The sequence below is a fragment of the Pristis pectinata genome, chromosome 2 (genome assembly GCF_009764475.1).
Source record: "Pristis pectinata isolate sPriPec2 chromosome 2, sPriPec2.1.pri, whole genome shotgun sequence".
Taxonomy (NCBI): domain Eukaryota; kingdom Metazoa; phylum Chordata; class Chondrichthyes; order Rhinopristiformes; family Pristidae; genus Pristis; species Pristis pectinata.
The window spans coordinates 105,729,268-105,756,798 of record NC_067406.1 but is presented as its reverse complement, the minus strand read 5'-3'; the positions used below and the strand labels follow the sequence as shown (position 1 = coordinate 105,756,798).

At 41.5% G+C, this 27,531-nt stretch overlaps 1 protein-coding gene across 3 annotated transcripts in view; it reads left to right on the top strand.

Annotated features, from left to right (window-relative positions):
• Positions 1-27,531, top strand: part of pdgfc (platelet derived growth factor c) — a 227,696-nt gene that overhangs the window by 175,323 nt on the left and 24,842 nt on the right. For 2 of the 3 annotated variants that reach the window (XM_052041808.1, XM_052041802.1), the window contains 2 exons: positions 9,912-9,959; positions 21,398-21,596. In XM_052041808.1, the coding sequence (XP_051897768.1) occupies positions 9,912-9,959; positions 21,398-21,596 (247 nt within the window). The remainder of the gene's footprint in view (positions 1-9,911; positions 9,960-21,397; positions 21,597-27,531) is intronic. The other variant, XM_052041817.1, reaches the window with a different exon arrangement.

The window sequence follows — 27,531 nt, the reverse complement described above, 5'->3', positions numbered from 1 at the left end:
AACAGAGGAAAAAGACAAATTCCGTTGGAGATCAAAATATCGACCAATCGCTCCAGGGTGAACAAATCAAGCCCTTTTCAAAACCTGTTCTCCCTTACTCCAGATTTTCAAACTCAACATTCCATATCCTAATTCATGCAAGTTTCTCTCCTGCTTTAAAGAAAATGTGTCAGGCCATGACTAACATAGGCTCCATAAGATTGATGGTCCAGGTCCTGGTCAGTTCTTCTGATTGTCCTCCATGAGCTCCAACCAAATATAGACTTATTCCCTAGGGGAATTGTGTTTCCCAAATTATTTTTCCTTGGGAAGAATCCAGATCCCAGTGATTCCCACTGATTTCCTTATACCATCATATCATTCTTTCCCAGGACCTCAAAGCTAAAAGTTGAAGCAAAATTATTTTGACATTGCTCATACGTTGTCTTATTTAGCATTCAAATGCATAAGGAATGTTCATGTAAAATGTAAAAATATAAAATAGAGACAACTCAGTGCAATCCAGAAAACCATTGATGTTTAACAAATGAAGGATTTACAAAAAAGGACTTTTATTAACAGAATTTTACTGCAGTCCAGAAGGAAACAAAAGCATCAAATTCCAATTCATAAACCACATGATTATGCAAGTTGGATTTTTCAATAAGGATTAGTTTTAAATGTCTACCATGCTCAAATGATATTCCTTCAGTTCCTTGAAGACAGCGTATGGGTATTCAGATGCATGTCTATTGGCTCTCACACACAATTGAACAGGTGAATGGCAGCATTTTTCAGAAGGTACTGTACTCTCATCCCATCCAAGTATTTTCTGCTTGCTGCCACCACGGCTTCCAATAACAGCACAGTTTAATCACCCACTTTTCATGTCTTTACTACATTACACAAATCTATTGTCAATTCATATTTAGGCCACTCATTGTCTTCATATCTTTTCCCTTCTTCTTTCCAGCTTCTGCATACAGAAGACACATATGTTCACAATCATAACTTTCTGCCTGAGGAGACAATGTTCGACATGAAAGAGAGAAAAGTTAAGGGAAGTACACCGAACATTACTGTCATCATTGAGTAAAGCAGGGTGCACTTGAAATAGCTTACTAAGCAACAATATTACAGGTGCTCAGCTTGGTGATTCCGCTCAACACAACAACATTTTATAATTTAAAGCATAAGCAATTGCAACTTCAACCAATATGCTCACAGGCATTATTGTTAAACACTGCTTGTGCAAACTCCCAGCCACTTATTGTCATCACTACTCATCTCCCTCCCTTCCTCTGAATAACCTGGGACCCTGATGCAGGAGTTCCTCAGGGTGATGCCCCAGACCCAATCAATGACCGACCTTCCTGAACAGAATCATAGAATGGTTGCAACACAGTAGGAGGCCACTAAGTCCATGTTGGCTCTCTGCTGGAGCAAGTCACTACTTCCACATCCTGCCCTCTTCTCTGTAGCCTTGCAAATGTTCTTCTCTCCATATATTTATCCAATTGCTTCTTAAAGTCACAATGGAACCTGATTCCACCACGTCGGCAGGTAGTGCATTTCAGATTCCAACCACATGCTGTGCAAAAAAAAATTTCCTCATTTCGCACTTAATTCTCTTCCCATCTATTTTATACCTGTGACTTCCATACTTCTGTCAGAAATGGGAATGTTCGCTGATGATGACACAATGTTCAGTTTCATTTGCATCTCCTCAGAAAATGAAGCTGCTGATCCCTGCATGCAGAAGAAACAAGACAACATTCGGGCATGGGCTGATGCGTTGCATGTAACATTCCTATCTCACAAGTGGCAGACAATGAGCATCTCCAAGAAGAAAGAGTCCAACCACTTCTCTGGGTGTTCACCTGCAATAGCCATAGATTGTTCATTCTCCAGCAAGTGATTCACCTCCTGACATCCCAAAGCTTTTCAAACATCTACAAGGCATGTGATGGAATTATATGTATCTGTTTGGAGGGATACACTCCAACAACATGCAAGAAGCCTGACATGATCTATGATATGGATTGCTAGTAGTGACCACTTCCCATAATTGAATGAAAGAAAGCAATAAAAAATCTGATAAACAACCTTAGAGTTATGAAAATCAAAAAGCTGCAGATGCTGGAAAACAGAAAATGTTAGAAACACTCAGCAGGTCAGGCCGCATCTATGGAAAGAGAAACACATTAACTGAAACTCTTTCCACAGATGCTGCCTCAGCTGCTGTGTGTTCCAAGCCTCAGGATAATCTCCCTCCCTAGGAGACATCATTAAGCAATACAACTCTCTAGGCCAGTTATAGATTGTGAATTAGAGAGCCTTGCCCCTGCTGTAACACATAACATGTAAGCTTGAATATGTTAGAGTTGTACGGATGGCCCAGGAGATTGACTTGAAAGAAAAAGGAATGTGTTCTTGCAACCGTCTGGATGTAGATACAGACCTTTGGCCATGAAAAGAAAGAGAATATATGATGTATTAGAAAGAATATCGAAGACCTTGAGTACCATTTTGCAGTCTCCAGGAGCATTGCAGCTAAACCTTCACAGAAAACTAGCCTTTGATCTTTCATGGAAGCTTAGAAGAAGCCATCCTGAATTTAGCACATCAATTTCTGCTCCATCCAGGATAAACAAGCGGACCAGATACTTAGATTGTTGGATTATTCAGACAGGGCCTCATCATCTATAGTCTGCATTTCTGTAAATCAGTAGAAGTGAAGAGTCACAGCCATTTTATAATGGGGGTGATGCCACAGGAGCTGCACTTGTTGATCTTTCAGGATGTCAATATGTCAGTTCCTTCATCATCTGCCAACCAGTATTCATTACAATGACAACATCTAGCTGGATAAGACTGCCTTTGGAATTGCTGAGCAGCTGGAGTCTGCACCCAAGCATTAATGGCCTTGAGCTCTGAGGCTGGTTCTAGGGTCTCATGCTGGCAACATGAGTACTCTTCTACCACTCTTCTACCTTTTCTCCATGGATCTAGTTCAAGGAAGCATGCATAGTTTCTTCAGGCTCAATAAACTAAAGTAAAGGTCAAACAGATAGTTTTGTCACAGGAAACTCTAATTACAATACTGGTACATAGTTGAAAGTTATCTAAATGGCTGTTGTTTTTTTAAGTTCTATAGTCTGTTCAGTTTTCCAACAATCCCATTGGGTTTTAACTAGCCTGGATATCATGGTCTGTACATCTACTGTCTGGCCAAACGTTTTCTCTATAATGATGCACACTTCTGGGAACAGCAGAATTATGCAATTACTTCTTAAGTTTCTTATTGACCATAAAAAGTAATGTTTGACTAAATACCAATTATAATTTGGAATGTATTTTTGGAAAGACTACACAACAGTGTTGTAGAAACTTATCCTGCATAATGTAAATGTGAGTAAGATTGAAAATACAGTCCTTTAAACTGCCTGATAGCAGGCACACAGAATGCTGCAGAAGAAAATCCCACCTCTATTTACCTAGTTCAGGATATCACCAAATGTCTGCTGAAGGCTCCAGACAGGGATGGAAAGGGCTGTGATCAATCTGACCTAGCAGCTGATCAGTAGATTTTGAGTAAACATCTAATTGCCATGGGTGACCATGACAGGAACATTGTTATCTTTACCCAGTAATATGGATATATTGATTAAGATATACACATTTAATGTCTCCTTTAAATCCTGCCCCCAACATCACTATAATTCAATTGCTTATTTTGCTGTGCATCATAGTGAAAATTGGAAGGTACCCATGCTTGATTTTTTAATATGAGGTACTGTAACCATTGCACACCAGCTACCACAGGGACCTGCCAGTGTGAGATCTTGATGCAGTGGCAGGGGAAACCAAGACAGCTGGAGACCATACTCTGCCGCATGGATATTAATGTCTATACATTGAATGGTGTATGTGTAGGTGCCACTAGGCACATACTCAAAGTCTCACACACACACACACACACACACACACACACACACACACACACGCATATGTGCATGTACACATGCATTAACACACAGTGACAAACACATACAGTGGGCTCAGATACAGATACCCTTGTCAACCCCTATCCACTCTTGACCTGTCGCACCTTTCATTCTCCCTTTTCACAAATCACTTCACTTTGTAGTCTCCGTCACTGTTCTCTGACCTTCTCTCACCCTCCCACAGACACCCTTCCTGCAGCCCTGTAACCACCTTTACCTCTGGTTACACCTGCCCATGTTCCCTGTCACGCTCTGCTTTCCACCTCCTAGTCCCGGCCACATGCAGGCTTCTGACTCTTGGCCCCCAGCTGAACATCTGGCCCCTTCCCAGGCTGTGTGCAGCTGCACATCTGGCCCCAGTCCTGGTTGTATGTGGCTGCACATCTGGTCCCATTCCTGGCCATGTGAGGCTGCACATCTGGCCCCAGTCCTGGCTGTGTGTGGCTGCACATCTGGTCCCATTCCTGGTGCTGTGGCTGCACATCTGGCCCCATTCCTAGCTGTGTGTGGCTGCACATCTAGCTCCATTCCTGACTGTGTGTGGCTGCACATCTGGCCTCTGTCCTGGCTGTATGTGGCTGAACATTTGGCCCCATTCCCTGTGTGTGGCTGCACACCTGGCCCCAGTCCTGGCTGTATGTGGTTGAACTTCTGGCCCCTTCCCTGGCTGTGTGTGGTTGAACATCTGGCCCCAGTCCTGGCTGTAACTGAACATCTGGCCCCAATTCCTGGCTGTGTGTGGCTGCACATCTGGCCCCATTTCCAGCCATGCTTCGATCACACAACCGTCCCTATTCCCCGCTGCAGTCTAGTCGCATACTTGGCTCAGTTCCCTGCTCTTGTTCTTCTCTGGCAGAGATCTTGTTGTTCCTGGCAATTTGCTGAGAATGGATACCTAAGATAAGCATGACCAGTTAGTAGCAGCCATCTTTAACACTCCATGCTTTACACATCGAACTTGGCTGCTGACCACATCGATCAATGTCTTGTGCTTCCTAACTTTGACAGAATCAACTGCAAAATGCGTGGAGAATCGCATCTAATATTCTAGGATAATGTCATAGCTTAAAATTCTGCCTGGCATTTAGATGGAAAATTGCCTTTGGTATTGGCTTTCAGATCATCAGAGACAGGCGTTAAACTAATGTAATTCTGAGTCCTAAGTAGGTGGTTGGGAAATATGGAACAACTGGTTGGTTTCACCTTCTGAATTACAATTGATAAAATGTAAGTGATAAATAATAGAAAATAACTAACGAAGATAAGAATAACACTAAGACATCGGAACAGGCATTATTTTTTTTGTAATTATCCATTCAAAATCTTTCATAAAATTATCTGCAGAAAAAATGAGAAATGGAAGTTAAGTTAATGATCAGTACCTTCACCAAGTTCACATAAGCAAAATAACTTTTATTATACTTTTACATAGTACAACATTTAGACAATAATAAATGCAGACAGGTTTACTTTGTTTTACATGGTCTAATTGAATTAGTTGTCCCTTAACTCCATTTATATATACCGATTTATATAAATGTATGTTTAGTATGTATCTTTATTTATAAATAGTTAATAATGATACATTTATATCTACCCTTATATATACAAAAATGCTGGAAGTTTGAAAGAGGAAAACATAGCGCTAAAATTTAGTTAATATTCTTCTTTCCACAGATAAACCTATAAATATCTTAAGCATTTGTTTTTTTCCCCTTAGGATATACACAAAGGATATTCTTTTTGCCCATTTGTAGATCTGCAGCTTCAGGATTATTTCAGTCATGCTTCCAACACACTGGTATTTGGCACTTCCTGAAGTAACAAAAGCATTAAGTTTGTCTGCATTTCTCTTTCTGGTTCTTCATTGTTATACAATACCCATGCCTCTTTTTGGATTGATGCAATGTCCAGAAATCACACACCATTTCTGAAATGGCTGTAAAACAACATTTTGTTTTTCTCATGGGAGACACTGCTCATCTTTTTTTAAATTGGCATGATCATTTTCCATTTTTTCAATTATGCTCAGTGCCATTGTTGCTGAAGGTACAAAATATGCAAACCTCTGTATTTGATATTTAAGTATCTTCAAACAGAATAACATATTTCATATTTCTCCTTTCAGTAGTCGACCTGTCTGCCTTACATTATTGTGAAGTAATGCTCCATTCCAGATGGGTTCAGGAGTCAGATTATTCAAATTTAATGACAGCAATCTGAAATCAAAATGTATCCAAATGCTCATGACAAGGGATGGATATACCAGATGATTCTCACAACAATTATGTTAATTGGATCTGTTGAATCACTGTCATGACACAACAATTTATGCCTATATTAATCCAAGTGGGAAGCAAGTTGATTTAAGTCAGAGTGAACTGGCCAAAAAGAAACAAAGAGACAAGGAAAACCCGAGAAGGGGATTGAAAAATGATATATAGAGAGAGAAAAATAGATGGAAAAATGAAAAAGAATGGCAAAAATAGAAACAAAAATGAAAGTTAAATTTCTGATAATAGTTTCTTTAAAGAAATACAACGTAAGAAATAAGCCACTGTTGATGTAATATTAGCGTGTTGCCCTCTCTAGAAAGATATTAAAAACTTTTATTTTTGCCTATATTTCTGCAGTTGAGCATTGCATTTTTAGACACTCAGAAATATTACCAGAGTTTTCAGTATTTTGGCTTGAATACTAATACAGAAAATTGTTCTATTACTCATATCCCAATCCAGTTGACTCTGTTATCTGCAACCTGAGAATTGGGTAACATGGATGGAGGTTATCATAGCTGCTTCACCTGTACAGATTTCTCCTCAGGTTATGTGGAATCATGATGTTGTAGCCATTAGTAAGATTTGGTTGCAGGAGGGGCAGGACTGGTAACTCAATGTTCCGGGATTCCAATGTTTAAAATATGACAGAGACGGAGGTTTTAAAGGGGGAGGGGTGGCATTACTCATCAGGGAAAATGTCACAGCAGTGCTCAGAGAGCACATACTGGAGGGCTTGTCTACTGAGGCAATATGGGTGGAACTATGGAATTAAAAAAGGATAACTGTGTTAATAGGACTATATTATAGACCTCCCAATAGTCAGTAGGATTTAGAGGAACAAATTTATAGAGAGAGAGCAGACAGTTGCAAGCGATATAAGGTTGTGATAGAAGGTGATTTTAACTTTCCACATATTGACTGGGACTCCCATACTGTAAAGGGATTGGATGGGATCAAGTTTGTCAAATGTGTTCAGGAAAGTTTTCTTAATCAATATGTAGAGGTCCCAACTAGAGAGAGTTGGATACTGGATCTCCTCTTAGGGAATGAGACGGCAGGTAACGGAAGTGTGTGTGGGGAAACACTTGGATCCAGTGATCATAATTCCACTAGTTTCAAGATAATTATGGAGAAGGATAGGACTGGTCCTTGGGCTGAAGTTCTAAATTGGAGTAAGGCCAATTTTGAAGGCATCAGAGGGATCTGGCTTGCGTGGATTGGGATAGGCTGTTTTCCGGCAAAGAGATGCTTGGTAAGTGGGAAGCTTTCAAAAGTGAAATATTGAGAGTACAGAATTTGTATGTTCCTGTTAGAGTAAAAGGCAAAGCTAACAAGTTTAGGAAACCTTGGTTATCGAGGGATATTGAGGCCCCGGTAAAGAAAAAGAAGGTGGTGCATATTAGGTCTAGGCAGTTAGGGTCAAATGAGGCGCTTGTGGAGTATAAGAAATGCAAGCGAACTTAAGAAAGAAATCAGGAGGGAAAAAAGAGAACATGAGGTTGCTCTGGCAGAGAAAGTGAAAGAGAATCCCAAGGATAGCAAAGGACAAAATTGGTCCTCTTGAAGATCAGCGTGGTCATCAATGCATGGAGCTGGAAGAAATGGGGGAGATCTTAAGTGAATTTTTTGCATCCATACAGACACAGAGACTATAGAACTAAGGCAAAAGAGTAGTGAAGTTGTAGACCATATCCAGATTACAGAAGAGGAGGTGCTGACTGTCTTGAAGCAAATTAAGGTGGATAAAGGTCCAGGGCCTGACAAGGTATCACCTCAGACCTTGTGGGAGGCAAGTGCAGAAATTGCAGGGGTCCTGGCAGAAAGATTTAAAACGTCTTTAGCCACAGGTGAGGTGTTGGAGGACTGGAGGATAGCTAATGTTGTTCCGTTGTTCAAGAAAGACTATAAAAGAATAAGCCAGGAAATTATAGGCCGGTGAGCTTGATGTCAGGCAGGGGTAAATTATTGGAAGGTATTTTAAGGAACAGGATATATAAGTATTTGGATAGACAGGGCCTGATTAGGGATCGTCAACATGACTTTGCGCGTGGCAGGTCATGTCTAACCAATCTTATAGAGTTTTTCGAGGAGGTTACCAAGAAGGTTGATGAAGGAAAGGCGGTGGACGTTATCTACATGGATTTTAGACCTTTGACAAAGTCCCAAATGGGAGGCTAGTCCAGAAGGTTAAGTCACTTGGCATTCAGGATGAAGTAGCCAATTGGATTCAACATTGGCTTAGCGGGAGAAGCAGAGAGTGGTACTAGATGGTCATCTCTCTGACCGGAGGCCATGGCTAGTGGTGTGCCGCAGGGATCGGTGCTGGGTCCATTGTTGTGTATCATCTATATTAATGATTTAGATGATAATGTGGTAAACTGGATCAGCAAATTTGCAGATGACACCAGGATTGAGGTCATAGTGGACAGCACAGAAGGCTTATCAAAGCTTGCAGCGTGATCTTGACCAGCAACGATAATGGGCTGAAAAATGGCAGATGGAATTTAATGCAGACAAGTGTGAGGTGTTGCACTTTGGGAGGACAAACCAGGGTAAGACTTACACAGTGAATGGTAGGGTTCTGAGGTGTGTGGTAGAACAAAGGGACCTGGGAATACTGATCCATAGTTCCTTGAAAGTGGCTTCACAGGTAGATAGGGTCGTAAAGAGAGCTTTTGGCACATTGGCCTTCATAAATCAGGGCATTGAGTACAGGAGTTGGGATGTTACGTTGAAGTTGTACAAGACGTTGGTGAGGCCAAATTTGGAGTATTGTCTGCAGTTCTGGTCACCTACCTACAGGAAAGATACAAATATGCTTGAAAGAATGCAGAGAAAATTTACAAGGATGTTGCCAGGGCTTGAGGACCTGAGTTATAGGGAAAGGTTGAATAGGTTAGGACTTTATTCCCTGGAGCGCAGGAGAATGAGGGGAGATCTTATAGAGGTATACAAAATTATGAGGGGTATAGATAGGGTGAATGCATGCAGGCTTTTTCCCCTCCGGTTGGGTGAGACTAGAACCAGAGGTCATAGGTTTAGGGTGAAAGGTGAAATATTTAAGGGGAATTTGAGGGAAAACTTCTTCACAGAGGGTGGTGCGAGTGTGGAACGAGCTGCCAGCGAAAGTTGGAGATGCGGGTTCAATTGTAACATCTAAGAGAAGTCTGGATAGGTACATGGATGGGAGGGATTTGGAGGGGTATGGTCTGGGTGCAGGTAGATGGAACTAGGCAGAAGATCAGGTTGGCATAGGCTAGATGGGCCAAAGGGCCAGTTTCTGTGCTGTAGTAGCCTATGACTACAGGTTTTTAACTATAATAATCTTCACAAGTAGTATTTCTCCTGTTGCTTGACTAATTAAAAGAAGTTAGTATGGTGATCCATAAAACAAAATTATCTTTAATTAAAAACCTACTTTCCCTATATGCAACTTCAACAGGAGAAAAGCTATCTCTGCCTATGAACCTAGAGCAAAACTGATATTGACAGCTTTCAAAAACTGTCTAGAGCTAATGCAATTATTCTTTTTGCAGGAAAATAGCTGGATGCTTGAGGAAAATAAAAGAACTGGTAGATCCAGATTGGATCAAGTTTTGAAATAGGAAACAATTATACTTTTTTTTCTTTTTTTTTGTTTTTACAGCCTAAACTGAACAGAAACAAGCTTCTGAAGGCAACTACATTCAAAACGGTAATACTATTGCACTGAAGTTGGTTTCATGTTATATTTAGGTCTGCAAAATGAGAGCTGTCAATTATTCCTGGCAAGTTCAGACTCTGAACTTCAAATCATTTTCCATCTAAGAAAATTGACACAATCTATCATAAATTTTGGTAGGGTTTCAGCTAGTATGTAATAAATCAATAGCAACATTTATTCCTTGGCAGTCTTCCCTTCTCTTTATTAACTTTAAGGACAAATCTGCTATGCATTCCTACCTCTTTTCCCTTGTTAGATCAAGTATTTCTGAGGTGAAAAGTCCAAATGAGCTTTTGAAACACACTGTCCAAGTTTGGGGCTTTGAACAGATTGGCATAAACCTTAGACAGAGTGTAGATGAAATATAATGCAGCTGTTTATAAGTTATCAGAGATATTTTTAAATGTTGTATCTGTCTGCCTATATATTTGTGTCTGCATGTGTGATTATATACGATCAGGTATATTTATATAAAATATTCTAAGCCCAAAATGATACATACAAAAATAGATAAAACCAAATGAAATCCACTGTGTCTGTTTGTTATCTTTTATTATGTGGAGTACTGATTAGAAGAGCAAAAAAAAAGCATTTGGGCAGTGATCTTGCCAAAAGACAGTCTTGTGAAATAAGATGACATAATTATAATCCATCACTTGCACATACTACTTCAAATGTACTTAAAAGGAAGGCAGAAAACATTCTCCATTAATATTTCAAAATGTCCTCTGTCTCCCAAATATTCTTCAACCCTACAACTAACAAGCACATAAAATTACTCAAGCTGTTTGGAATTTCAGAATAATAGATATTTTAAAAAATGCGTAAAACCTGAAACTTGTGTAACTGCTTTTATCTCTGAGAAACCACAAGCCTGTCATAATTATAGCTGTATTTTCTGGGGTCAAGTTTTACTAAGATTGCAAAAACATATGTGTAATCCTCTGAAGGCTGCAATAACATTTTGTCTAAATGTTTTATAAAAGTGCTTGGAGTCAAAAAAAATTCAGGTGGACCAATTGAAGCTATTTTGGGTGTAGATATATGTTTCTTTGCAAATGGATAAAAATAGATGAGTCAACATAGCGCACATGCATCTGAGATTTTGAATGTTCTTTCCTGCCTAAGCCATGGGAAGTTATGCACGTATGCCATAATGGAGCCTGGGGGTAGCCAAATAATGGGCTTTAGGCCATCTAATGTGTTATGTATTAGCTGCAGGTTTTGGTTATACCTTTACAACCAAGCTGTCTTTTGCAAATGTCAAATGTCAGGCCAATTACTTTGCCAGTGGCAGCTCACTGGAGAAGAATTAGAGCTGGTAAAGGCTGGGAAGGAGTGATCTCACCACTGGTAGAAACAGTAGAGTGTTCCTGCACACTTTTGCTGGCAACAGCAGAGAGTACTGAAGGATTATGAACACAGCAGGCCTGATTCTTGCTTGGCCGATTGTAAATACATCATACAGAAGAATCCTTCAGCAACTCCCGTTGTGATCTAATGTAAGTAGCCAAACATCTTTTTTAGGTGGCTGCCACAGCTGGCTACAAGTAGATTCAGTGATCATAGCAGCAGCCTGAACACTTACATAAATGGGATGGAAACATTCCCATTGTTTCATCCAGCCAGGATAAAAAGAAAAGAAGTGTTTTCCAATTTTCACTCCAGTGTGAGCACTGACATGAATTCCAATTTCCTTATGTCGCAATATTTTCACATTGGATGGCCGAAGAACATGAAACACAGCATTAGCTTTCAGTGAGTCGGGCACTAGGATTTGCAGGGTTTTTCAAAGTGGTATCTTTGATTGCTGATATTATCAGTGAATATTTGTAAGTTGTCCATCTACTCGACTTTATATAGCCAGAAATTTGATTACTATGGGTATAGGTGATGCTGTCTGAGTAGCCTGGGTGAGTACTGCAATTCATTTAGTAGGTGACACACACTACAATTACAGTGCGACTGTCGTTATGGGAACAACAGTTTAGGCAATCTCGGTGGTACCAATGAAGGAGGCTGCTGGCTGCTTTGTAATGGATGCCGTTGAGCTTTTGTAAATGGATGCTGTTGAGTGTTGTTGGAGTGGCACTTACTTAGACAAATGGAAAGTATTCTAGCATGCTCCTGACTTTCGCCTTGTAGACGATGCAAAAGACTTGGGGTGTTGTGAGTTGAATCACCGCCACATGAAAGAAAGCATCTGATCTGCTTTTGTAGCCACATTATTTGCATCGTTGGTCCACCTGAGTTCCTGGTTAATGTTGACCCTCAGAATATTGATGGTGGAGCAGTCGGCAAGAAAGGGGTGTGGTTACACTTGCTCAGGTTGAAGATGGTGATTTTGGAATTAATGTACTTGTCATTTTTGCCATTTGTCAGCCTGTTCCTGAATTTTGTCTAGCTCTTGCAAGCAAAACACAACCATTTTCCTTTGTACAAGGTACATCGCCAACCATTGGAGTGCTTTCCACTTGATGCACATTGATATCAGTTTTACACACAGTCAGTTACTGCCTTGATGTTATCTCACCATTAGAATTAAGGTCTTTGCTTCATGTTTAAGCCAAGACAGAGATGAAATCTGAAGGCAAATAACCCTGGCGATACCCAAACTGGGATTCAGTGATCAGGTTATATCAAAGGCAGATGAAGTTAAGTATTAAGCAATGTAATTAATAAAAAATTACAGTAATATTTTTCTTCTTCAACATTATTAAATGCTGTTGTACGATCCATTTCAGGATTTGGTCAGACTGGGCCAAAATCGAACCATGTCCCTCAAAATTTTGGAGCTGAATTTTGTCTTCAGTGGTCATGAAATACTTTATCTGAGCATATCAATATTAACAATTTGCATTTAAATACCACATAATAATGTACCCCAAGGTAGTAAATTGGAAGCTTCCTTTACACTGTTCACAACTGTGATTGTAGAAGTCACTGATTTATCTCCACAAGTGCATGTGCCAACATAGACTTTGGAATTAGAATATTTTTCAGTAACATTGAATCTCCTGTGAGGTAAAGAACAGATTCATCAAGAAGAAGAGATTGGAGTATCTTTTAGAAACACAAGATTCAAATTCCTGAGATGTTTAGTGCATGTATTTTTATTATTTTGTTCATTTTCTTCGTTAATAACATTCTTCCAAAGTACCTTGGGGTATCTTATTAGGTGGTATGTAAGTGCAAACTTTCAGTATTGATATACTCAGCTCAAGTGTATGATAGGTTTAAAGTGAGAGGGGAAAGATCTAAGAAGGACCTGAGGGGCAACTTTTGCATATAGAGGGTGAGTATCCAGAATGAGCTGCCAGAGGAAGTGGTTGAAGCAGGTACAATTATGACATTTAAAAGGAATTTGGGCAGTTACATAGATAGGAAAGATTTCAAGGGATGTGGGCCAAACACAGGCAAATGGGACTAGCTCTGTTAGACAACTTTGTTAGCACAGATGAGTTGGGCCGAAGGGCCTGTTTCTGTGCTGTATAGCTCTATGACTCCTAAGTATTTGATTTTCTCTGTTGTCCATCTCCACAGCTGCTGAAAGGATAAAGGGGGCAGATCTGCAAAACAATATTGCAAAATTGTTTCTAAAAGCTGTAAACAGTGAAGAAGATGATGGAGGAAAAGGACCTGGGAGGGGAATTGGGAATTGGGAGAGGACTTTAACTGGTGGGTCCAGGACAGAACTACTAACAATTGTGAGATAGGAGGACTTTAACTGATAGAGGGCATTTCACAGATGGGAGATGAGGACCTGCTGTAGTACCTTGAACTGTGGGATACAACGACCTGTGAAGATGTCAACCGAACGGAGATAATGTGCAGAGGGATCAGTGCTTGGGAGAGAGATGAAAATGGTGGAACCTTAGAATCTGGGACAACCTTGCGGATAATGGGTGTTTCACATAACTTGAATAGTGGAAGTTAGGGAGCAGAAGAGAGTTGCTTAACAGGTGGGAATGAACATCTGGGAGAGGGCATTAACTGGTGGGTGATAAGGTACCTGAGTGAGCCCCCTAATTGATAGTTGTCCAACTGAGCACTGGGAAGAGGACATCAACTCATAAGGACATGGGCAAGCCCGGGAGAAAACAGTGGGAGTTAAAAACATTAGAATGTAAGAAATAAGAGCAGGAGTAGGATATTTGATTCTTTGAGCCAATTTCTCCCTTTATTAAGATAATGGGCAATCTTCTACTTCAGTGTAAATTTCCTGCACTATCCCCATATCCTTTGATTTCCTTATATTCAGGAATTCATGATCTCGGTTTTGAATGAACTTAATGACCAAGTCTCCAAGGCTTTACAGGCCAGAGAATCTCAAGGACTCTCCACCTTCTGCATGAAGAAATTTCTCCTCATCTCTGTCCTATATGTCTGGATGGCACAGTGACACAGCTTGTAGAGCCACTGCCTCACAGTGCCAGAGACCCGGGTTCAATCCTGCCCTCAGATGCTGTCTCTGTACAGTTTGCATTCTCTCTGTGACCCTGTGGGTTTCCTCTGTGTTCTCTGGTCTCCACCTATATCCCAAAGATGGGCTGGTTGGTGAGTTAATTAGCCACTGTAAATTGCCCCTAGTGTGCAGGTGAGTGGTAGCAATCTGGGGAGAGTTGATGAGAATGTGGTTGATGGTTGGCAACGACTTGACAGGCTGGTACTGTATGACTCCATGACAATCTTTTATCCTGAGACTGTAGTTGCTAGTTCTGGACTCCACAGCAAGTGGAAACATCCTCCCTGGATCCAGTCTGTCAAGCCCTGTATGAATTTTATAAGTTTCATTGCTTTCGCCTCTCACTCATATAAACCTCGTCCTCTCCTCCTATGGAAAACACACATCCCTGGAACCAGTAATTCTAGTAATTCTTCACTGCACTCTCTCAATAGAAGTACAGGCTTTCTTAGGTAAGGAGACCAAAACTTCACACAATACTCTAGGTGCCATTTCACCAACACCCTACACAATTGCAGTGAGACATCTTCACTCCTGCATCCAATGTAATAATAGATTGGGCATGCCAGTTATCTAATGGGAAATAAGAACCTTGACAAAGGCCTTAATTGGTAGGAAAAAATAGGATCAGCACCTTAACTTGTAGGAGATAAGGACCTTGGAGTGGATGATAACAGCTGGAAGTTAAGGTCCTACGATAGGACCTTAGCTAGTGGGATAGAAGGACCCACAAGAGAACTAATTCATGGGAAAAAAGGATCGAGGAGAGTACCTTCACACAGTGAAAATTAGGAGCTAGGAGAGAACATTACCTGGTTAGAGAAAAGATACTGGGAGAAAATATTAATTGGTGGGAGATAATGATGTGGGACAGCACCTTAATTACTGCAAGTTAAGGGTCTGTTGCTTGTCCTTGAGTGTTGGAAGATTGAGGACTAAGGTAAAATCATTAATTTTTCGGTTTTAAGCATCTATAGGTGGGGGAAGTATTAATTGATGAGAGATAGGTACTTAAGGGGGCATGTAGACTGGTGGGAAATAAGGACTGGTGGGAGGACCTTTTTGGGTGAGAGATGAACATATGATGAGATCTAGGTTGTGACATTGAATAGTGGGAGATTAGAACCTAGGTGAGAGCATTAACTCATGAGAAGTAAGAACCTGGTAGATTACCTCAACTGTTCAGCGTTTAGGGTCTGTGACAAAACCTTGAAATGTGTTGGAAGATGAAGACTATGAGAAGAGGGCCTTCACCAGTGGGACATAAGGATCTTGGAGAGAACATTAACTGGTCAAGATGTCACAGAATGGTTGCAGAAAGGCTATGCTGCCCACTAAGTCTGTATCAGTTCTTTGTAATTGCAGTCTAGCTAGTCCCTGTCCCCTGTCCTCTTCCAAAAACACTTGTAGGTTTCCTTTCCTTTGATTGTTGTCCAGCTCTTTTTTTGAATGTTTCAGTTGAATTTGCCTCTGCTACTACCTATACAGTGTATTCCAGACCCTCATTAAGAAGAAATCTTTTCATTTAATTTTTTTGCCAATCGCTTTATGACCACATCCTCTTCTGTAGATGGTAACTGTATCTCTCTGCTATTCTCTAACCTTCATGTTTTCAATACCTCTTTCATATCCACTTGCATATTAATTTGTTCCAAGGAAAACAACCTCAGTTCCTCCAGTTTATCTCCATAACAAAGTTGCTCATCCCTGGAATTATTTTGATAAACTCTTCTGCACCCTCTCCAAAGCCTTCACATCTTCAGTTATGTATGGCACCCAGAACAGGACACAATACTCCAGTTGTGATCAAACCATAGAACCATAGAACCATAGAACCATACAGCACAAAACAGGCCCTTCGGCCCACCGTGTCGTGCCGTCCATCAGACCACCCTCACACTACCTAACCCTTTCCTCCCGCATATCCCTCTATCTCACGTTCCTCCATATGCCTATCCAACAAGCTCTTGAACCTGTTCAATGTATCTGCCTCCACCACCACCCCAGGCAGTGCATTTCATGCACCAACCACTCTTTGGGTGAAAAACCTCCCTCTGACATCTCCCCTGAACCTCCCACCCATAACCTTAAAGCCATGACCTCTCGTCTTGAGCATTGGTGCCCTGGGAAGGAGGCGCTGACTGTCTACTCTATCTATTCCTCTCAATATTTTATATACCTCTATCATGTCTCCTCTCATCCTCCTCCTTTCCAGTGAATAAAGCCCTAGCACCTTAAGCCTCTCCTCATATTCAATACCCTCCAATCCAGGCAGCATCCTGGTAAATCTCCTCTGCACCCTCTCCAATGCCTCCACATCCTTCCTATAATGAGGTGACCAGAACTGAACACAGTACTCTAAATGTGGCCTAACTAGAGTTTTGTAAAGCTGCATCATAACCTCGCTGCTCTTAAACTCAATCCCACGACTTATGAAAGCCAACATCCCATTGGCCTTCTTAACTGCTCTTTCCACCTGTGAGGCAACTTTCAATGAACTGTGAATATGAACCCCCAGATCCCTCAGCTCCTCCACACTGCCAAGTACCTTGCCGTTTACCCTGTACTCTGCCCTGTAGTTTGTCCTTCCAAAGTGTACCACCTCACACTTCTCCGGATTGAACTCCATCTGCCACTTGTCAGCCCACATTTCATAAAGGTTTATATGACTTCCTTACTGTTGTACTCTATGTCTTTATTGATTAAGCCCAGGATCCTGTGTACTGTAATATTTTCCCAACCTGCCCAGCCACTGTCAGAGAAATATGCAAACGTTCCCCCAGATCTCTCTGATTTTGCAACCCTTTTAGAGTTGTCCCCCTCCAGTTTATATTGACTCTTGTTGTTCCTTCCGAAATATAAGACATTACATTTCTCAGCGTTGAGTTGAATGTGAAATGCATCTGCCAAAGCACCGGCCTGCCTTTATCTCCTTGAAGTCTATCACTTCTTACAGTTCACTGTCTCCAGATTATGCCTCATCTACAAACTTGGGAGTCGTGCCCTGTACACCCACATTAAAATCATTCATATACATTAAGAAAAACAATGATTCCTTGGCGAATACCACTAGACATTTCCCTCCATTCTGAAAAACAACCTTTTGCTACTAATCTCTGTTTCCTGTAACACAGGTAGTTTTCCATTCAGGTTGCTACAGTTCTTTTTGTTCCAGTGCCTTCAAGCTTGATGACAGCCCAAGTATGTGTCACTTTATCAAATGCCATCTGTAAACCTGGAAATGCCACATCAATTGCATTTCCCTCATCAACCCATTCTATTGATTTATTAGAAAATTATCAAGTTAGTCAGATATGACTTGCTTTTAACGGTTCCTTTTCGAAAAAAAAACACACTGCTGAAGGAACTCAGTGGGTCAGGCAGCATTGTGGAGGCAGAGAGATAGTCAGCTGTTCGGGCCAAGACCCTGTGTCGGGACTGGGGATGTAAGGGGGAGATAGCTGGTATAAAGAGGTGAGGGGAGGAGTGATGCAGGAGCTGGCAGGCGATAGGTGGAATCAGGTGAGGAGAGGAATCATGGGCAGATAGAGCCAGGTGGGGGAGGGGCAGGGTGGAGTTGGGATACAGCGGCTGGTGAGTGATAGGTAGAGACAGATAAGGAGAGGGAAAGAATAGGGGCAGATGGAGCCAGGTGGAGGAGGGGAGGTGAGCTAGAGACAGAGGCTGTGGAGACACAAGAGGCTGCAGATACTGGAATCTGATAAAGAAGGTGATAAGTCGAACCAGATAAGGGAGGGATGATGGACAGATGGAACCTGTTGGGGGATGGAATAGGAGACCCAGTAGTTATAGTGTGTGGGTGATAGGCAGATGGAGACAGGTGAGGAAGGGAATGAAACTGGGTGATGGGGGTTGGTGGAGGGGGAGGGGGAGGTGGGATGACTGGGAGAACCTGTGTGGATCAAAAAGAGAGAGAAAAGAGCAGGGGGAGTGTGGGCTACTTGAAACTTATTGTTCACGCTGGGAATGTGGGCTATTTAACAATTCCGTGCTGGCTTTCTCTAATTAATCCACACTATGCAAGCAGTTGCTCATTTATTGTTTCTAAAATTTTCTCCACCACAGAGGTTAAGCTGAATAGTGGAAAGTAAGATCCTGCAAATGTATCTTAACATAAGAAAGATATATGGACCTGGGATGCACCTTAACACAAGGCAGATAAGGGCCTTGGAGAATACCTTAATACAGTTTAAGTATTAGTTTGGGAATTAGTTTCTAGGACAGAATTTTGAATGGAGGGAGATAAGGCTTCGGGAGAGCGTCTTAGCCAATGGGATATGATGACCTGGGAGAGTACCATAAGTGACAGGCGATCTGAGAGAGAATATGACCTGGTGGGAGAAAATCATACAGGAGTGCTTCTTACCCAGGTGAGATAAAGACCTGGCACAGAACATTAACTGGTGAGTGATAAATTTCTGGGAGTGTACTTTAACCAGAAGTAAAAAAGAAACCTGATAAAGTGCTTGATCACAAAATGAGTAAGGATCTGGGAAAGCACCATAAGATGTGGGAGGTAAGGACGAAGGCAAGGACCTTCACTGCTGGGAGAAAACTTTGCACAAGAGGATCTTAACACCAATTAAAACCTGTGAGAGAAGCTTAACTGGAGGGAGATAAAAACCAAGAAGAGCACCATGATGAATAGGAGATAAAGGTCTAAAGGAAATGGTTTTCAATTGGCTGAGATAAGTGTCGAAGAGGAGTTTGACTGGTAGAAGTTTAGAATATAACCTTGAATGGTGGGAGATGGGGAAAAGAAAGAGAACATGAGCTTGTCACAGAAAAAGACCTGGGAGAACATAAAAAACCATACAAGAATTTTATGTGCTTTAATGAGATCATCAGTCATTCTCCTATATCTCAAAATGGCATATATAATTGTAGTAAGTAAATGGTATAAATTAGTGGGGTATCAGATCTTGGAAGAGCACTTTGGCTAGTGAGAGAACCGCACTTGGTGAAGAGCATTAACTGGTAGGACTTAAGGATCTGAGGAGCATTTTAAGCGATGGGTGTTAAGGGACTGCATCATGACCTTGAACGGTGAGGATTAAAGACCTGGGGGAGAACATTTAATTTGTGGAAATAAGAACCTGGGAGAGCAACTTAACACAATATGGGAGAGGACATCAATTGGTGGGAGGAGGTCCTATGAGTGCATCTTAAAAGTAGATAGATGTGGTCCTGGAAGAGGGCGGTTTCTGGTTTGAGATAAGGTCCTGCTAGCAATCCATAACACATGAAAGGAGTATCATTAAATTCAAATGTGTTAAGGATCTGGAGGAGGACAATAACAGTTGTGAAATAATGTTCTAGGAAGGCCCCTCAACCAGTGGGAGATTATTTCATTTCCCAGTGGTTTATGTTCTCTTCCAGCTCCTTATCTACCAATAGTTAAGAAGGGATCGGACATTAATTGCTGGGAAATAAAGTCCTGGGAAATCAGCTTAAAACTTCCAGGGAGTCAAGGCCTCGTGGGAGATATAAATCTTCTGAGGGAGGACAATGACCTGGGAGAGCATTTTAAAGGGTGTGAGAAAAGGACCTTGGTAAAAGGACTTTGATAGTTGGGAAATAATTAACTGGTGGAAGATAATGTCCTAGGAGACATCAGAACCTGGAAGAATTTACTGGTGAGAATGAAGAATATGATATTGAATAGTGGGAGTTGTGAGCTCTAAGTGAAATATTAACTGGTGGGACAGGACTTGAAGTAGTGGAATAAATAGACCTCAGGGAGAAGCTTAACTGGTGGAAGATAAGGATCTGGAGAGAACCTTAACTGATGGGAGGAAAGGGCCTGTAAGAGGACATTTACTCAAGGGGAATAAGAACCTGAGAATGACCCTATTGTGAGGTAGTGAAGAATTTGGGAAATGACCATAACTCATTCAGTCCTCCTTTGTTCATACAACTTTGCCTCCAAAGCAACACATAACCAACAGAGCTTCCACGTTATCCTGCAAATTTTGGCATTCATGGCCTCAACTTGTTTATATTCTCTCATGATTCTGCTGTAGCTATGTCACTGTGGCTTTGCAAATACAAGGGGTTGAGTAATCATTTCCCATCAAGCTGATAGGGTGTTTGTTGTACAACCAATCCCATACTTTGGTGTGTGTTAGTGTAGGTTTGGCAGTGGATTGGATTTTTCTGTGTGCTGGGCCTGAATACTGGTTCTCTTCCTGGCTTCCCCCAGAACAGCTTTAATTTTTGATCAACTTAAACTAATAATTTTTTGCAAATTGTAGCAAATTAAGGCAGCTCATAAGTTTTCTTTACAGACACAGACACATTACTAGGCACCTAGCAAAAGTTTTCAAATATCAAAAATATAATTTATTAAGAACCTGACTGCATCAACGAGACTAGTAAATGTTTTTGTATATTCTTTAAAAATTATTTTCATTAAGTCAAAATTGGGTTATTCATAAGTGGTTGTCTAGACACTACTTATAAATGCTTACTTTTGTTATAAACCTATTTAATCAAACAGCACTAGACTCCTTCTTAGACATATAGAAGAATATTTTTAATGAAAGGTAAATAAACAATATGATCTAAAATATTGCCCAGTTATGCTGGGTTATGGAAGATTTTATGTTTCTGGTTATGTAAACTAGTTTGAACTTCACTTTGAAAAACCTCTGCACTTTTTGAATGTAATTTGTACCTGGAATAATGATTGCACCCAAAGCTGAAAAGAAGTTTGGAAACAGTCAGAAGAATTGTAATGTTGGCAGATTGTAAGAGCAGGAGTTTAGAGCAATCTCTTGTTTAGTGGATAGTATAAAAGAAAATTGAAACTTAACAATATCTATTAATTCTTCTATTTCCTTTATTGTAAAAATACAAATTCACTTGCAAGACCTTATTTTAACAGTGTCAGATTTAAGCTACAGAAGTTTTCACTTTGTATTTCATTTGCTTTTAATAACAGGCCCACTTTGAAAGCCCAACAATAGCACCACCGTCTCTATCCTTGGATAGCTTAAATGAGGCTGTCTCAGGCTTTGATACGGTTGAAGAGCTGATCAAGTACTTGGAACCAGAGCGATGGCAACTTGACTTGGAAGACTTGTACAAACCAACCTGGCAGATGCTTGGAAAGGCTTTTGTGCATGGTAGAAAATCCAGAGGCAAGTATTCTGTTTCATTTTTCTGTCCTGCCAACTGTTAGAATTTATATCCATGTGCCAATATCTTGCCAAGCCAATTCCAAAAGAAATGATTTCTGATTTTGATATCATTCTAAAGTTTGTGAATTCCTTAAATCAGTTTTGCAATTTCAAAATTCAGTGTATGCCTCTAAATTGCAATAAGACTTCTAATATGTTATGTAATGATTTATTCTGCTTGTAGCTTCCATCAAGGTAGACTAAGTTAGTTGTTAAATGAAACTGATGATGACAAATAATTCCAGTTGGAATTTGCCATACGGTTCCGTGGAGTTTGCACATCAAATGTGAGCTCTATAAACAGTGGATAAACAGACATTCATAACAAGTACTGAAACAAATAATTCATTTTTTATTTGTTTCTAATGAATCACTTTTACAAATTTGATCCTTATACAGTAGTTATTGCCAGTATATTAGTTGATCAGCAAAGCACAATGCAGAGAAAGTGCAGAGATAAAGCTATTATTTTTTAGTGAAATCTGGAAAATGTAGTAAAGGATACATTGAAATTTATAGCAAGGAAGCAGCCCATTTGACCCATTGTTCATGCTAGGCAAAAAATTCTTACACGGGAAATAGGTAAGTATTGAATATTGCTTTTTAATTAAAAATCTCAATGTCCTCTTTATAAATATCTATGTTCCTTTGGATAGCATAGCACAGTGATAATATTACTGTAATAGTAATCCTTTGGACAAGATTCACAAGATAATATTTTTGAAATTTCCATTATGGCAGTTTAAATTCAGTTCAAGAAAATTGGAAATAAAAAGCTACAGAATTGACCACAAAGGAGCTAGATTGTCAGAATAACTCAGCTATTTCACTGATGTCCTTTAAAGGAACTTGCTAACATTAGTTGATCTTGTTGCACGTGAACACCGCTGCTCAGTAAAGGTAATGGAAAAAGAAAACCTATCAACATCTTCTGAGGACTATAGGAGACTGAAAATGTATGCTACCCTCATCAGTAACACCCACAACCCAAGAATTAACAAAATATTAAAACATTTATGGGGGGGGGAAAAACATATTGAATCTATGGATATACCATTATGTTACTGACAAAATTTCTGACATGAGCATATTATAAAAATAACAGGCTGGTGCCTTGTACTTACTTTGAGTCAGGAAATTGTATAATCACCCAATTAAGGTCTAAATACAATCAATAAAAACAGTTTGCATTTTTGCCTTACACTTGAGATGAGGTTACAACCATGCAGCAGCTGGTAAAACTTCCTCCAGGGCCCAGTACATCACAGGACCCATTTACATTCATTAACGTAGTTTCAACCAGATTTTAGCAGTTTTATCAGCTGCTAAAAGGAACAGATTGGCAACAACAGGGTGAAAATGAAGAACGTTTGAACTACTTTTGCCATATATCAGGTAGAATTAAAATCACTTGATGCCATAATATAGAGTAAGCTTAGGTTCAGCTTAATGTACATAAATTTAAGAGTCTTTAGTTTATGGATGCGATCTTCCAACTTTTTTTGTGGTGCTATCACATGTGTTGCAATGCGGTAGATTGCTGGATTACTCGATAATAAATGAGTTTGAGATTTACTTCACCAGAAGATTTGGGAGGATTTTACTGTCAAAAGTATAGTTAACCAATATTGTAACTCAAAGGCTTCATGATTCAAATAGAAGCCTTGGCTAACCTGTGGTTTTGGAGTCATATAGGGGAGAGAAAGGATCAAGTATTAATAAAATACTAATATTTTTGTCTAGATTGGTAAGAAATAAGGAAATCACAATTTATGGCTTCACTAAAAAAAGCAGGAAAAAGTACAGTTAGATATGGTATAGTCTGAGCCTTTACTGTTGATGTGATAGTGTAGCTATGGATCCTCAGTTTGTTTATATAGTATTGATACTCCACTTATGAAGCTTAGTTCTATTTAGTTAAGTGGATCTGAATTTTAGAGGTGGAGTGTAATACATAGAGGTTGCTACATTGCGTGTTTAGGATGAATATCTCTCATGAGATTTCTGCTGCTACGTACTTTCAACTTTCACTTTAGCAGTTCATTAATAATTTGCTGTGTAACTGGGGATTCTTGCTTCAAATAATCATTCGTTACTGATAACGATAACATTTAAGTAGAAAAACTGAACTGTATTTTGGAGTTGAAGAGATGCTTTTGTATTTGGGTTGGATTTTGATGCTTCCTGTCTGATGGAAACAGGATGATGGTGTCTCAGAGATCTTAGGGAATGAATTATCGCCCTCTGGCTACAGAAAGTAGCATCTGGGCCTGACACAATGTGTGACAAGCAACCTGTCAACACCACCAGCTTAAGAAATTAAATTAACATTTTAGGTGCTCCTGATGCAGCACTCTGAATGGAGTGCATACTAAGTAATGTGTACAGTTGTGCAAATTGCCCAGTTGAACCAGCAGTCAAGCTAAAAAAGCTTAATTTTTGGGGTGGGTAAGAGTAGGAACAACACCTTCCTCTGGTCAAGGGCATGATATGTCTGCTCATTTGTGGTGATAACCCAGAGGTAGCAGGCTATCCCAGGATGCACTTTATTTCAGTATTATTGAGCAGTTGTCAGAAAGGCCGTTGATATCTAATATCAGTCTCACCAAGTGTTGATGTGTGCTTTTTCTGAAATAGACATCCTTTTTCAAAACAGAGCTTGTGCTTTCTATCAATGTATGCTTGGTAAAATGATCTAGAAATGTTATTTCATAGAGCAACATTTATATGTGCTGTTCAGTGGAACTTTGTTCACTATCTTGCTCTTCTAAATTTTCATTCCAAGTCTTTCAGGGATGCAACTTACACACAGAGGCCACTGAGCATGTGCAGTGCCATTAAAGAGTAAACAGTGATTGCGAGGTGTCACTTGTGCAAAATCCTATGGCACGTGGAAGGGCTGAGGAACACTGAGGCAAATCATAATTGGAGGGTTGACATCTGCAATAGTATTTGTTAAAAGGTTGGACCCCACCTGGCCCACTGCTGGGGAGTTCAGGTCATCTATCTCCTTTTAGGTAGGTTCCTATCTCTCAGTATGTTATTGATGCCCCTTATAACCACCACAGGCACTCGTCTCTGACATTGTCCTCATGCCTCCCGATCATCTGCCTCATTCCACCAGTTATCTCCATCCCAATCACCTCTTCACCTCTCCCCACACCCAGCTTGGAAACACAAGAGAGACTGCAAGAGCTGGAAACACCTGGAGCAACAAACACAAAATGCTGGAGGAACTCAGCAGGTCAGGCAGTATCTATGGAGGGAAATGAACAGTCAATATATTGGGTCGAGACCCTTCATCAGGACTGGAAAGGAAGAGGGCAGAAATCAGAATAAGAGGATGGGGGGGAGGGGGAGGGGGAGGAGCACGAACTGGCAGGTGAAAGGTGAGTCTAAGTGAGACGGGAAGGTAGGTAGGTGGGTGATGGGGGCTGAAAGGGAATGATGTGAGAAGCTGGGAGGTGATGTGGAAGAGGCAAAGGACTGAAGAAGAAGGGATCTGAGAGGAGAGGACAGTAGGCCATGGAATAAAGGGGAGGTGGGCAGGTCGTGAGGGTGGGGAGGGGACAGAGAAGGGGTGAATGGGCCACAGGAATGAGGGAAAACAAAGGGGGGTGGGAGAAAGCAGAGAGGACGGGTTACCGGAAGTTAGAAAACTCAATGTTGATGTTGTCGATGTTGATGTCGTCAGGTTGGAGACTACCAAGCCGGAATATGAGGTGTTACTCCTGCAAGCTGTGTCTGGTCTCAATGTGGCACTAGAGGAGGCCATGGACAGACATGTCAGTGTGGGAATGAGAAGTGGAATTAAAATGGCTGGCCACCAGGAGTTCCTGGCTGTTGTGGCGGATGGATCAAAGGTGCTCGATGAAGTGGTTCCCCAATCTGCGTCGGGTCTTACCGATGTGGAGGAGGCTGCACTGGGAGCACCGGATGCATTAAGATAAGATAAGATAAGATAAGATAAGATAAGATAAGATAAGATAAGATAAGATAAGATAAGATAAGATAAGATAAGAAAGATCTCTTTATTAGTCACATGTACATTGAAACACACAGTGAAATACATCTTTTGCGTAGTGATTTGGGGGGCAGCCCACAAGTGTCGCCACGCTTCCGGCACCAACATAGCATGCCCATAACTTCCTACCCTGTATGTCTTTGGAATGTGGGAGGAAACCAGCGCTGCCTCACTTGGAAGGACTGTTTAGGGCCATGAATGGTGGTGAGGGAGGAAGTGTAGGGGCAGGTGTAACACTTTGCATGGTTGCAGCGATGTGTCAGGAGGGACGTCCAGTCCCTGTACACTTCCATCCTCCATCAGGAAGGCCTCAAGGCTCTCCGCTTCTTTTTTGACAACAGACCCAAGCAGATCCCCGCCACCACCACCCTCCTCCATCTGGCGGAACTGGTACTCACCCTTAACAATTTCTCTTTCAGCTCCTCCCACTTTCTCCAGACCAAAAGTGTAGCCATGGGCATTGCATGGGCCCCAGCTATGCCTGCCTTTTCATTGACTATGTGGATCAGTCCATGTTCCAAGCCCACATCTGTAACACTCCCCAACTCCTTCTCCACTCGATTGACAACTGCATCGAGGCTGCTTCCTGCACCCATGTGGAGCTCGGCAATTTCGTCAACTTCACCACCAACTTCACCACCAACTTCCACCCCGCCCTCAAATTCACTTGTTCCATCTCCGACACCTCTCTCCCCTTTCTGGATATCTCTGTCTCCATCTTCAGAAGCAGATTATCTACCGACATCTTTTACAAACCCACTGAATCCCACAGCTACCTTGACTACACCTCTTCCCACCCTGTCACTTGCAAGAATGCTATTCCCTTCTCTCAGTTGCTCCCCCTCTGCCACATCTGTTCTCATGATGAGATTGTCCATTCCAGGACATCTGAAATGTCCTCCTTTTTCAGTAAACAGGGTTTCCCCTCCACTGCTATCAACGCAGCCCTCACCCACTTCTCCTCCATTTCCCACATGTCTGCCCTCACCCCATCCCCACCCCCCAACATAACAGGGATAGGGTTCCCCTTGTCCTCACCTACCTCCCCACGAGCCTCCGCATCCAACACATCATTCTCAGCAACTTCCGCCATCTGCAAGAGGATGCCACCACCAGGCACATCTTCTCCTCCCCTCTCTGCTTTCCACAGGGATTGCTCTCTCTGTGACTCCCTTGTCCACTCGTCCCTCCCCACCGATGACCCTCCCGACACTTATCCCTGCAACCGTGCTAAGTGTTACACCTGTCCCAACACCTCCTCTCTCACCACCATTCGGGGCCCTAAACAGTCCTTCCAGGTGAGGCTGCTCTTCATATGTGAACCCATCGGCGTCATTTATTGCATCCAGTGCTCCCGGTGCGGCCTCCTCTATATTGGTGAGACCCGACACAGGTTGGGGGATAGCTTCGTTGAGCACCTTTGCTTCATCTGCTGCAACAGCCAGGATCTACTGGTAGTTGAGGCCAGATGCAGGCTGGAGGAGCAACACCTCATATCCCAGCTTGGTAGTCTCCAACATGATGGCCTCAACATTGATTACTCTAACTTCCTGTAACCCCTCCCCCCTCTTTGTTTTTCCTCATTCCTGTGGTCCCTTCACCCCTTCTCTTTCCCCTTCCCTGCCCTCACGACCTGCCCACCTCCATTCCATGGCCTACTGTCCTCTCCTCCTTCTTCTTCAGCCCTTTGACTTTTCCACCTATCACCTCCCAGCTTCTCATATCATTCCCTTTCATCCACCCTCCCCCACCTACCTACCTTTCCCCTCTCACCTGGACTCACCTATCACCTGCCAGCTTGTGCTCCTCCCCCTCCCCCTCCCCTCTTATTCTGGCCTCTGCCCTCTTCCTTTCCAGTCCTTATGAAGGGTC